The sequence below is a fragment of the Natator depressus genome, chromosome 4, assembly GCF_965152275.1.
Source record: "Natator depressus isolate rNatDep1 chromosome 4, rNatDep2.hap1, whole genome shotgun sequence".
In the NCBI taxonomy this organism is placed as follows: domain Eukaryota; kingdom Metazoa; phylum Chordata; order Testudines; family Cheloniidae; genus Natator; species Natator depressus.
In genome coordinates, this window is record NC_134237.1 from 69,469,487 (window position 1) to 69,483,242 (window position 13,756).

Here is a 13,756-nt window from a genome sequence, read left to right on the forward strand (position 1 = left end):
GGTTAACCCCTGCTGCACCAGTGCGGGGCTGATACACCCCGTCACATCCCCTCTCACCCCTTAAGATGGCGTCTGGGGACTGTCTTCCTTCCCCTTCTTCTCCTTCCGCCCAGGAGAAGTCGTCCATGTTCGCATGGGCCGTCCCTGGCCGGTGCAGCACGTGGAAGGCATAAGGTTGGAGGGAGAGGTACCAGCACATGATTCATGCATTGGTGTCCTTCATACTATGGATTCATCAGAGGATCAGTTACCAAGAGATAGGAGTTCCCTAAAATGTAACACCTTAAGGCATCGACAACCCACTGAACAGCAAGGGCCTCTCGTTCTATCGTGGAGTAGCAGGTCTCTCAGGAGAACAACTTGCGGCTGAGGTAGAAGATGGTATGATCCTCCCCCTCTAGTTCTTGTGACAGCACCGCTCCCAGTCTACCTCCAAAGCATCCACTTGGAGGAAGAAGGGTTTTGTGAAGGCCAGCTTAGACAACACCGGCTCTCAGGTCAACTGTTCTCATAGGGCCTGGACAGTGACCTGACAGTCCTCTGACCACTGGACTTTCCAAGGTTGGGAATTTTTTGTCAAGTGTATCAGTGAGATGGCAAGCATGGAGAAGTTAGGTACAAAACAGAGGTAGTATGCAGCCAGCCCCAAGAATTGCCGCACTTGTCTCTTTGTCATGGGAGTGGGGAGTCACATAAAGCCTGCAACTTGTCTATTAAGGGACGTAGCTTTCCCTTACCCACAGTGTAGCCCAGGCACATCACCTCCCGCTGTCATAAGTGACAATTGGCTGGGTTTGCGGTGAGGCCCACATCCCACAGGGCCCGCAGCCCGCTGGTGAGGTGTTGGAGTTGTTCCTTCTAGCCTGCGCTATAGACAACATCGTGAATGTATGCAGCACCGTATGAATTATGGAGGAATCAGTATTTGGTTCATGAGCCATTGGTTGCTGGCTACACCCCCATGCAAGCCAAAAGGCATCTTGGTGAACTGATATAGGCCAAAAGGCATAGGAAAGGCCATCTTCTCTCAGGAGGCTGGTGTCAGAAGGATTTGCCAGTATCCCTTGGTTAGGTCTAACAGAGATCAATTTTGCGTTGCCCAGCCACTTGAGCAGTTTATCCTCCCTTGGCATTGGGTATGTATCAAACCAAGAGATGGCATTCACCCTCCTGAAGTCAATGCAGAATCCGACCACTCTGTCAGGCTTAGGGACCAGGACTATGGGGCTCTGCTGCTCACTTCTGGACTCCTCAACCACTCCTAGAGCTTGCATCATTTCTACTTCCTTCTGCACAACCCCCCACTTCTTCTTGCAGAGTGGACGGTGGTTCTCTCTCACCTTCTGGCCAGGGATAGTGGCAATGTGATTGCTCTTCACATTCGTCCTCCCTGGCCAGGCTGTCAGGACAATGGGGAAGGCTGATACTAGCCATTGTACCTGCTTCTACTGTTCGACATTGAGCTCCTGGCCAATTGCCACTGGCCTCAGCTCAGTTGGTTCATCAGCCAATGGCCCCAGCTCAGGTTCCGGGGGGTGCAGGGTAATCATCAGGCCTTCCCATTCCTTCCAAGACTTGAGGAGATTCACATGGTAGGCCCGCATGTTTCTCCAGCGTCCCAGTAGCTGTATCTCGTAGTCGACAGGCCCTACCAGTCTGGTTACTTCAAAGGGGCCATGCCACTTAGCCAGAACCTTAGATTCTGAGGAGAGTAGTAACTAACAACAGGACCCGGTCTCCGGGATCAAAGGTCCTCATCTTCGTCCCTCTGTTGTACTGGTTCTCCTGGGCATGTTGGGCCCGCAATAGATTCTCCTAAGCCAAGGTACCTAGATCCTTGAGTCGTTTCCGCAACCATAGTATGTACTGGACAGATCCTCTGACCTGGGTTTCCTGTTCCTCCCAGATCTCCCTCAGTAGATCCAGGATTCCCCGGGGCTGTCTTCCATAGAGAAGTTCAAAGGGGGAAAAACCAGTGGACACCTGTGGGACCTCTCGCACGGCAAAGAGTAGTGCTAGCAGCAACTTATCCCAGTGCCGCAGATAATCCTCCATGAACTTACTCAGCATTGACTTCAGGGTCCCGTTAAATCGCTCCACTAACCCACCCATCTGGGGGTGGTAGACTGAGGTTTTGAGGGCATAGATATTTAGCAGGCGGGGTAGCTCTGCCATCAACCTTGATGTTACTTTAGTTCCCCAGTCTGTTAGTATCTCATGTGGTAGCCCAACTCTGGTGAAGAACTGCATGAATTCGTTAGCAATAGCGGGAGCTGTGGTGCACCGCAGAGGGACAGCCTCGGGGTACCGCTTTGCGTAGTCACTACGACAAGAATATACCTGTGCTGCTCTTCTCCAGGGACCCTACCAAGTCTAGGCCGATATGATTGAAGGGGATTCTGACCACAGGTAAGGGCACCATGGTGGCCCTCGGTACCTTCGGGCCAACCTTTTGGCACTCGGGGCAAGAGGTGCAGTAGTCCCGCACTTCTTGGTGTATACCAGGACATAAAAATCTTTGGGCCACCCTCTGCAGCATTTTCTCCTTCCCCAGATGCTCAGCCCAGGGCACAGAATGGGCCAGGCGCAGCAAGTCTCGCTAGAACAACCGTGGGACCAGCAGTTGGCACAGGACTTCCTTTGTCTGCAGGTCTTGGACCAGCTAGTAGAGAAGACTGTGGTGGATCTCAAACTGGGATCCTTGGGGAAAGCACTGGGGTTAGCCCTCCTCCTGGGTAGGGTCTGTCGCCTGTTCCCAGGACTGGTTGAGGGTTGGGTCTTCCCTTTGTTCTTCTAGGAGCTCCCTGTCAATGTCTAGCCACCCTTCCCTTTCCCTGGGTGGGGCTTCAGGTGGGGGGAGGTTGGTCTCTGGTGTCCCAAGGTTCCCCGAGGGTCCTTCTTTGGGGTTGTCCAGGCCCAACAACGCCCCCTGTGTGGGGCATGCCCCGCTAGCTCCTGAAGGGTGTACCCTCCACCCATGCAGGAGCTCAGTGAAGCCCTGCCAGTCATGCCTTAAGATCACCAGGTAGGCTAGCTTCAGGGCCACCCCAACCAAGCATAGGCCTTCCTGATGAACGGCCTCAAGTCACTCCCCGGGCAGTTGGGTATGGTGTCACATCTCTGTGGATGTCCTGAAGATGTATGGGTGCTCTGGCCGAGCCTGTGATCTTCACCAGGCTGGTCCGAATGAGCTTTTGGCTGCACCCTGAATCAACTAGGGCTGTTGTTGGCAACCCGTTCACCCAAACAAATCAAGATCTTACCTGGGTCCCTCTTCCAGGCACCATGACTGACCACCCATGCATGCTCGTAGTTACAATCCATGTAGGGCATTCTCTACAGAAATGCCCCCCTTGTCCTCACTCATAATATCGGACACAATTCCTCCCTGTAGGTAGAGTGGCCTGGGGTGTGCTCCGTCCACCTGGTGGGTCCTCTCTTCCCAGGCAGGGGTTGCCCCGATTGGGTCCCTTGTGCTGAGCGTCCTTGTCGGCACCGACGACCTGGAATAGAGGCGAGGATTCCCCGCTTCAGTCTTGCGGGGTCCCCAGCCTGCCGGTCAGTCTTGATCTCCTGGGCTCCCCCGTTTATGGGCCAATCACTCCGATCCCTCAGCGGCCATGTAGTCTTCTGCCAGCGAGGGTCGTCGGGTGACGCTGTTGCACCCACTACTTCCACCCCCAGAAGGCAAGATCTGGATAAATTGTTCCGGGCCACAGCTTCAGCCACTTGGATCCCGGTCCGATGTTCCGGTTCCAGCCACTGCCAACATGGAGTCGCTGTGCCACCACTCTGGGTCTGGCCCTGGTGGATACCGCTCACAGCGGAGTCGCTGGTGGTATGTTTCGGCGTTGACGTCTGTTTGGTCCAGGATGGCTGCCTTGACCCTCAAGTATTCTAGTGTCTCCTGCAGCGTGAGGTTCCTGTATGCAGTCTGTGCTGGGCCAGTCAGGTAGGGGTCCAGTGCTCGGGTAGCCACTGGGTGGCAGTGTCAAGAGGAACACTTCTGGATTGTCACTGGGCCCCACCTTTGTCTGGCATATCGGTATCCCCATCAGACCGCCCAGTCTGCTCCTGCCGAGCTAGGGGAAGGGTTTGGGGAGGTCCGCAACAGCGATGCCATCCGTGGGACTAGACGTTCCTGCGCCGCCTGTTGTTGGGTGGCTAACTCCCGCATGAGCTGGTGCTGCTGTTCCTGCGCCATCAGAAGCTGTTGCTGGGAGGTGAGCTGCTGAAGCAGCTGTGTCTGCTGTTGCTGCTGCTGCGCAGCCTTCTGCTACTGGTTTTCTAATAGCCATTTCAGAAGTTTCTTGGCTTCCATCTGTCTGGTTTGGGTCCTTGTAGCAGGTCCCGATCGCTGCTCGCATTCTCGACCAGTTGTCGCAGGGCTGATACACCCGTCACCCTACAGCCCCACGGTTGCATCTGTAGGGTTCCCCTCGGTCGCGGGGCTGCGTGGCCCTGTGGCCTTAGTCAGATGACCCTTGCAATCAGGGTAGTGCAGCCTGATGGTTGGAGTCAAACACAGCCCCTGGTCTCGGGAAAGTGCTTCTTAGTGGCCAGAGTCAATAATACGTCCCTTGCTCTTGGAGCAGTGTGGCCTAGCGCCAGAGTCAGTAACACTGGTGAGCTGGGCCACCAACCCGGGGTGCTCAGCCCAGACTGAGCTTTTTCTGCTGGCTTTTATATCCTGCTTCCAGCTGGAGCATACCCAGCAGAGTCGAGGGGGTGTGGTCTCCTCGGACAAGACAGAACAGTTAACACCCGCTGCACCAGTTCGGGGCTGATAGGGTCCCTGTCATAGGGACCTTGTTAGTTACCTCTTCCCATTGTGAAAACTGATCATTTATTCCTACCCTTTGTTTCTTAGCTTTCAACAAGTAACTGTTATCCTATGACTGCTTAGTTTGCTTAAGAGCCTTTGGTGAGGGACCTTGTCAAAGGCTTTCTAAAAATCCAAGCACACTATATCCACTGGATCAACCTTGTCCAAATGCTTATTGACGTCCTCAAAGAATTCTAACAGATTAATAAGATGTAATTCCCATTTACAGAAGTCATGCTGACTCTTTCCAAACATCATGTTTATCTATGTGCCTGAAAATTTTATTCTCTATTATAGCTTCAACAATTTGCTGGGTCCTAAAGTTAGGCTTACTAGCCTATAATTGCCAGGATTGCCTCAGGAGCCTTTTTAATTTTTTTTTCTCCTTTTGGGGGTAATTCTTCCATCAACCTAGTTGCATCTATTTTTTTGGGGCGGGGGTGGAGGAGGGGAAGGGAACGGACAGGTTAGCATAGCTTCAGCAATCAGAAGTGTGAATTTCATACCCCTGGGCACCATAGCTATGTCAACCTACTTTCCAGTACAGATCAGAATAAAGTAACCAAGTGACATTAGGGTTGTTTCAACTGTTCTACTTAAGGTGGTCTGAAGGAACTAAGTGGGTCACCATGTTCTTTATGTTGCAGAGGGGGGGAGGGAGCACAAGGGCATGAAGAGCACATGTGCAACTTCTGCTGTACACTGCTAGTGAAAATATTCCAAATTGCAGTGCTGGGGTGCCCACAAATCATGAGTAGGATGTATATTTGCAGTATGCATAAATCCAAATAACACTTTTTTGGTTTTATTACAAGTAGATGGAGAAAGACTTAAAATAAAGTTTGGTCAGAGATTTGCAGTTTCTGCAATTTCACAGCATTATCACAGACTACTTAAACAACTGAAGTTGCAGAAAACCTCAGTGCTAGTAAAAGCCATACACAGTGGAAATCCTGCTCAACTGGCTGTTATCAGGGCCGGCCTTAGGGAAAATGGCACCCTGGGCAAACTTGCATTTTGGTGCCCCTGGTCCCTGTGAGGGTGACACCCCCGCCCCCATTGCCCCTGGCCCCCCATGGGCTCCTCACCCTCCCTTCCCACCTAATCCCTGCACTGTGCCCCCTTCGCCCCTAATGTCTGCTCTTTCTCTTGCATCCCTAATCCCTAGACCCCCTTCACTCCCAACCTCTGCCCCCTCCTGTGCATCCAACCCCTGCACTGTGCCCCTTTCACCCCAACCCCTGCACTCCCCTCTTGTGCCCCAATTCCTACCCTCCTACCCCCTGCACCTCCCTCCTAAGCCCCTAACCTGTGCACGCCTCCTCACCCCACCCCCTGCCCCTAAGCCCTGCACTATGCATGCCCCCTTCACCTCACCCCTGCCTTCCGCATCCTAACACCTGCCCCCCTCCTGTGCCCCTAACCCGTGTACTGTGCCCCCTTTTCCCCTAACCCTTGCATCCTCCTCCTGCATCCACAAGGGGAAACTGACCTGGATGCACAAAGCAGCTGGCATTGCTGCTCACTCCCCCATTGGACTGCTGCTCCTCCGCCCCTCGCGGGCCTAGGGGGCTGTGGGGGGGAGGAGGAGCAAGGAGCGATGTCAGGGTTTCCTGCATCCAGGTCACTTTCCCTGCGGGCTGTGTAAGGGGAGGGCAGGAAAGCAGCAGCTCCTGATGCCTCAGCACAGCCCACGTGGGGAAGTGACTTGGATGCAGGGAGCCCTGGTGTGTGTATTGTGGGGAAGGTGTTGAGGGGAGTGTGTGTGTGCCTGTGTTGAGGGGAAGTGTGTATTTCAGGCTCCTGACCATGAGTGCTTTCTTAAAGAGAAAGCGCACTCAGTCACACACGTTCAGACAACCATCTGCCAGCAGCTCCAGACCTAGAGAGGCAGCAGCACACAGATTCCCCCTGTCCCGTCATCCCAACTTAGAGGAAATCGGGTACACGGGTGGGATGGAGGGGGAGACCCCTCCATCAGCCCCGCCTCCCCCCGCAGAGCAGACAGGAGGACGCTCCCAGTCTGCAGTGGCCAGGGACAACTCCAGGGAGGAACAGGGGGGGTGGGAGGACAGGAACAGCAGCAGTTGCACACGTGGAGCAGGGCGGAGGAGGGGCACCGCTACTTCTGAGGAGTCACCTAGCTCTGACGGCTGGTCGTCCAACTGCGCCCTGCAGCTCGGGTCTCTTTCCCCTCCCCCACACTGCCGCTTGCCTGCCTACCCTGCTGCCTCTGTCAGTCCAGCTGGCCTCTCGGCAGCAGGTCAGGTGGGAATCCAAACCCTGCGCACAGCGCCCCCTTGGGCAGGCTGCCCTGGGCGGGGGCCCATACAGCCCACTCCAAAGGCCAGCCTTGGCTGTTATTAAAGAAAAGCTACTGTAACTTATGTGAACCTCAACGATATAAAGAGGGGATCATGTACTATTTGGCAGAGAATGGCTGAGATTTAGCTAGACTAGCAAAGCATAACATTCTTGCATGTTCAACCAACCAGACTCCAGCACAAATCAAAAATCAGCTGAACTTTTGGAGAAGGCAGCTGATATCCTTCAGGATGGTTTCAGAACTTTAAAACATAAGAAAACAAAAACCGTGCTTTAAAAAGGGAGTAATTTCTAAATTTTTCAAAGCACAGCCAGTACCTTTTGTGATACAGCCAAAAGTAGAAGCAGAACTACAGCACTTATAGCTCTCTAGAATTTTATCCAAGAGTAAGGAGTTAATGGAGCACCTCTATAGTGCCAGTAATGAAGAAAAACAGGAGAGTCGGTAGCTGTGATTACTTCAAACTACCCATACATTTGCATCCCTAGCTGGTGGTAAGACATTGCCCCAACCCTACCTACAACAAATGGAAACTGAAGACAGTGAAAGAAGCACCTCACGATTAGCACATGTAAAGGGATTACTTCAATTCACATTTTTGGTTTATCCAAATACTCAAGCAAGTGATACATGCGATGGCTCTGGATAATACTATACCAGTTTACAACATACGACTGCAAATCTTCTCTTGGCTTCTAGAAAGGAAGTGCATGCTACTACAAATCAGATACCAGCATTGTAGAATATCATCTGAGGTTTCATCTGGACTCATTAAACTCAATCTACAGAGAGAGGTTCTTAAGAAACAATGATCAAAAGCCAAATTGTGCACACCCAGATGCAAGGTTTTCATGTGGAAAAGTGTCTTATGAAGAGACTACTCAGATAATTCATTGAAACCCAGAGTGATTACATCACAGACTGGTCCTCTGTCTTACTGGATAGAAGTGCCACCAAACACGTCAACCAGCTTTCAGGATGTCCTACACCAGCGATGCTGATTGCAAGCACCAAGCCTACAATACAACCGTAGATAGTGACTTGTGATGTTACCAGTGAGGCTCATGTCCCTGTTTCTACTACAGGTGACCTTAGCATTACAAAGCAGGAAGATGTTTCTGATTCAGTTACACCACCAAGTCCAGACACTGATGTAATGTCCATGAGAGGTTATCTAGAGAGAAGTTGTAGACCACCTCTCGGACATATTTTGTAGCATGTCTGTATATTTAATAGTATTTTAAGGATATTTGATTTGTAACTTTATGTCCTTTTACATTTAAGGGGGGAGGAATATGTAGTGTAAAGGAAAACAGCAGTATTTCTTTAAATAGTTTGTAAGCCCTCTAGCGGTGCTCACCATTTTTTAGGTTGGAAAGAGATCAGCAATGAGATTACCAGCACTATATAGCTAGGCCTTGCATGTTTGCGTAGAGTGAGTAAACAGTCATGTGGGACACAGATGTGCCCGTGCAGTTTCCTCACATTCTTGTTCTGTAAAAAGCAAAACACACAAAACCTGATCACTGCGATCCACACGTGTCTCATACCTAGTAGTGAAGCCTCCGTGTCCTGAACAAGCTGTAACTAGTAGAAAATACATCCCTTCATTTGTTTAGCAATATAAGTTACCATGAACACCTCTCCACTACTTTGATCTATGCACTGAGACACACAGTCACAGTATGTGTCTGACTTCCCACAACAATAATGTTCTCAGGTAACTATCACTCAGTAGGAGAGCCCACAAGCATGCAAAAACAGAACTTTCTCCAGATCTAGCCTACATAAGTCACTCTTGCAAGAGTGAAGAACTTTCCAAAAATGAATCAACTAAAATTAGTGCATCAAAAACTTACCCTAATTAATTGACAAAATAATGAGGAAATGAGCTATTCCACCATCACCTCTTTTTTAAAAAAGTAAAATAAATAAATAAAATACCAGGTGCTAACGCAAGCATCATGGCTGCCTCCTCCATCATTTCCTAAAACCCCAAACCTTCATCCTAATCCAAAAAAGTGTCCTAAGCAAACCAGGCAAAAAAAAAAAAAAAAAAAAATCCCAACAACGTGGCCACTCTACCAGCTCCTAATCATCACCTAATGTCTGATTTTGTTTTATTTTAACCACAGCAACAGCTCCAGTTCATCTCAACCAACTTCTTCTCTTTTATACCAAAAACCCCCAAACAAACTTCTAAAACTCCAGTATCAAAAAATTAAAATAAAAGGCCTACTAAATACTTGACATTTCAAATGCTTTACTTTTTTCTTTCTTTTCTATATCTTTAATAAAAAGTTAAAAGAATTTTTAATACTGTATTTGCCATAATAGAAAGCAAGCTACAGCCTCTGCATACCAAACCCCAAACTCTGTTCAATGTTAAACAGTAACTGAATTTATTTAGCATCTTTAATTCCCTATATTCCATCTAAATTAATACAACAGACCTTACCTCTTTCAGAATTAATGCAAAACTTCTCTTCAACCTCAACTTTCTCTCAGCAAGTTATTCACACAAACACTTGCTACTGATAAATTAGGCAAGCTATTTTTCCTATGGACTCGAAAAGCAGAAAGGAACAAAATCTCTCATAGGGGAGGAGCTCAGATACTACATTGTTGGGGGCCATAAAAATACCTAGACAGAAAATTGTGAGGCATTTGAATGAGCAGAAGGTTGTTCCACGCATAGGTTCAGTATAGAAAAAGGACAAGAGGGAGGAATGGGAGAAGGAAGGAAGCAAATGGGGTGTATGAAGGATGAAATTATTGGCACAATGAAGGAAGATGAAAAAATTTGATGGAACATGTTAGAAATCAGAAAAGTGTACTCAAACACCAAGGAGTTGGGTACATGAAGGGGGCCATTATTCAGTATCTCTAAGACTGTTCATAGATTAGTACTGGGGGTAGCTCCACATGTAGATAGGCATCTATCTGTTCTGGAGAAAAGAACGTGCCATGGAAGATAAATAAAAGGGAGAGAAAAGATTGTGCTATATATTTCAGCATCTGCTGCCAACCTTAACTTCACCACTTCCACCTGAACTAAGCACATTTCTCCAGCCTTGTTCCCTGGCTCTGTTTATCCGTTCCATCTGGAGAAGACAAAAAATAAAAGGAAAAAAGTTCAAGGATTCAATTTTCTATTAAAAATTCAATTTCACTGTTGAAAATAAAATTCAAACATATTTTACCCTTTCCTTTTCCAGTCTTCTCATCTGCTCAGCCTTCTGAAAGTTTGAACAGTGGGAATATTAAACTATATATTCTGAGGTACTTTATGACGTACTACACAAGGGAAGATTTTATTACTTAAAGCATCATGGTAAATAGAAAAAAAAGCCAAAGTATTATGTCTACCTGGTCTCTTTGTCGTTTTTCTTTCTCAAGTAATTCAAATCTTCTCTTTTTTGCAGCTTCCTGAAAAATAAGTATATATTTAGAATTTATTAATGAACACTACTTTTAGCAAATTTAGATCAAGGTAGTTAGTACTCCAATGGCAGAGGCACGCCCAGAAAGGTAAAAAATTAAGAAGTTAAAGGGTCTTTGGAGGAAAGAAATAAGGAGGAAAGGTTTGGAGGTTTTATTTTGCATTTTAAAAATCGTTTTATTCTGGTTTTGGTTTTGATGTAGCTTGAAAACAGGTAGATGGGTGTCTTTATACCTCAAACATTTTCCTCCTTTCTTCTCCTGGATTCATTTTCTTCATTGGAGTTGGATGGGCCTAGATAAAAGGTAAAACTACAAATTAGATAGCTCAGTGCATGGTACTTTCTAGATCCTGACTTCACTTTCCTATTATTTTGGGAAGTGAGAGAGCAGTAATTTAAAATGTAACACTATTTTACAATACAGCTTCATCTATTATTCAGAAGTCTGCCTGAAAAAAAAAGATACTGTTAAGATCTAAGGTGAGTTCTGTTGTAATTCTTCATTTGCTCTTGACCATGGGTTCTATCTAGTCAAAACAAATGAGAAAATACTTTTGAAAGCTCAATTTTAATCTTTCCTATTAATTTCCCTTCTCTGAGAATATCAATGCACACTGATCCTCTATGCCCTTCTTAACAAGTTGAAGGTCCCTGGAGATGCCAATCACAGTGCTCACTGGGAAAACAAGTTGGCCTTGAAATTTCCAACTACAGAGTTTGTTCAAACTATAGTGAATACTTTATTCTTATGTAATAACACTGCTAACTGGTATTTATGTACAGTAGAACCTCAGAGTGACAAACAACAGAGTTACAAACTGACCGGTCAACCACAAACTGCTTTGGAACTGGAAGTACACAATCAGGCGGAAGCAGAGACAAAAAAAAGCAAATGCAAACACAGTACGGTATTGTGTTAAATAAACTATTAAAAAATAAAGAGAATTTTAAAAAAAGATTTGACAAGGTAAGGAAACTGTTTCTGTGCTTGTTTCATTTAAATTAAGACGGTTAAAAGCAGCATTCTTCTTCTGCATAGTACAGTTTCAAAGCTGTATGAAGTCAATGTTCAGTTGCAAACTTTTGAAAGAACAACCATAATGTTTTGTTCAGAGTTACAAACATTTCAGAATTACCAACAACCTCCATTCCTGAGGTGTTCGTAACTCTGAGATTCTATTGTATTTAGAGACATGTACTCTTCTGTTTGTTGGAAAAGGGCCATGGTTTTGTGGTATAATCTTGTCCCCTTAGCTCCCTCTGTTCAGTCAGGCAGATATTTAAAACATATACTTTGCCTGTCACCTTATACAAGGTGACAGTCAATCACTGAAAGAAGCAGGGACAATATGGTAGAGTTACACTTCCTGCAAGCACCATTGCTTTGAATTTCTTCACTTTTGTATACACAGTGTAGTGTTTTAGTTTTATTTTAAAGTGAAACTTGAATAGATTGAGTCTTGGTATAAAGTTATTTAACAGCACTTATAAATGTCCACCTTCAAGGACAACGTGAAGACCAAACAGCATGGCTTTGTCAGATGTATCTGTATCAGTCTGGCCCCATTCCACATCCTATTGCCAGTTTTCTTCTCCAAACACATTTTTATGCTCCCTCTACTTTTAAAATCCATTATTAAGATCACAAATTCCATTAAAATTTAGAATATAGAATTTGGTTTTGTCCACCAGAGTCCAGTGGTACCTGCTTCGAAACACATGGAACCTTTTAAAGAATAATCCGTTGAAAGGACAGCATAACTAGCTACCGGATTTTGTTACACCCCTCCATAGAAATGCAGTTGCTTTAGAAGAGGATCTACTCATTTAGAGGTACCTTCCTCCTCAGTCTAGTTCAACTTCTGCTTTCTCTGAAGAGTCCAGTACATTATGGGGCACGTATTGCATATTAACAGACAATTCACTTAGATGTGCCATCTGTTTGCCAGAAGCTGGGAATGAGCGACAGGAAATGGATCACTCGATGTTTTGTTCATTCCCTCTTGGGCACCTGGCATTGGCCACTGTCAGAAGACAGGATACTGGGTTAGATGGACCTTTGGTCTGACCCAGTATGGCCGTTCTTATCTACTGATCACACTGTCTATTTAAGTTTGAAGGTGCTGAATATGGAACAAGTACACTTACTAATAGAAAAAAAATAGATCTGAACATCGAAAAGATTAACCAAAAAAAATAATCTAATACCACCAAGCTCTTATATAGTGCTTTTCCATCAATGGATCTCAAGAGGCCTTACAAAAGGAGGTCAGTATCATTATCCCCATTTTACAGATGAAGAAATAGAGTCACAGAGAATACTCTGAATAGTGACTATTAAAAATAGTTGAAGGGGTTCTGCAAACTTCAGTTGTAAATTACTGTATTCCTAAAACTGACTGCCACAAAATGAGGTTACTGAAGCCATTCAAGCTGCAGCCAACTTAAGTAGCAATCCAAACCAGACTGATAGTAGTCTCCCAAGTTCAGCAATATCTTCTTACAAAATAACAAAACAAGGCATATAATTGGTTTACCTAAATGCAACTATTTCCTGTGTAGATGTATGTCAATGCAACAGATGTAAATGAAAAGCAACAATAATAGGATATTAGAGGACTAGTATTTTAAGTAAGGTAAATCAAAACAAAACTTCTGGAAATATGTACCTTCCTTATTACCACTCCTGTGCCCTCACCTGTCTAAATTTAGCTAATGGCTTCTTCTCATGAAATTTTTTAGATGCATCACCAGATTTCTTGATCATTAAAGGCACTCCATATTTTGCAGCAGGTTTGGTAATTTTCTGAGCTGGCACAGCTGAAGCACCGATTTGTCCTTGAGCTGGTCGTTTTACTAAACAAAAAAGGAAGAAATATGAATGGTTTGTCTCATAGTTAAACTTACATAGCTAGTCTTCTTTGGATATTGTTGCATTGCTCTGTCTCAAGTTACCTGACCGGTTATCAAGACAAAAAAGTCTCAGACTAGATTCAGAGTATTCATTTGAGAAAGGGGCACAACTTCTCTCCAAGCCTTTCCCACTTTTATTAGACAACTACCAAAATGGCATCTTCTTCCCAGTTGAGATACTTCCCCTCCAAAAAGTGAAAATCATCTCCTCTCCCCACAGAAGCAGAGCAAGAGAAATTTCAAATACCC

The 13,756-nt window shown here is 46.2% G+C and overlaps 1 protein-coding gene across 8 annotated transcripts in view; it reads right to left on the reverse strand.

The window, feature by feature from the left end:
• Window positions 1-13,756, reverse strand: part of NEK1 (NIMA related kinase 1) — a 133,094-nt gene that overhangs the window by 85,952 nt on the left and 33,386 nt on the right. For 4 of the 8 annotated variants that reach the window (XM_074951132.1, XM_074951128.1, XM_074951137.1 and 1 more), the window contains exons 11-15: window positions 13,293-13,450; window positions 10,828-10,887; window positions 10,521-10,580; window positions 10,355-10,390; window positions 10,181-10,255 (exon numbers count right to left, since the gene is read on the reverse strand). In XM_074951132.1, coding sequence (XP_074807233.1) covers window positions 10,181-10,255; window positions 10,355-10,390; window positions 10,521-10,580; window positions 10,828-10,887; window positions 13,293-13,450 — 389 coding nt within the window. The remainder of the gene's footprint in view (window positions 1-10,180; window positions 10,256-10,354; window positions 10,391-10,520; window positions 10,581-10,827; window positions 10,888-13,292; window positions 13,451-13,756) is intronic. The other 4 variants (XM_074951136.1, XM_074951131.1, XM_074951129.1 and 1 more) reach the window with 3 other exon arrangements.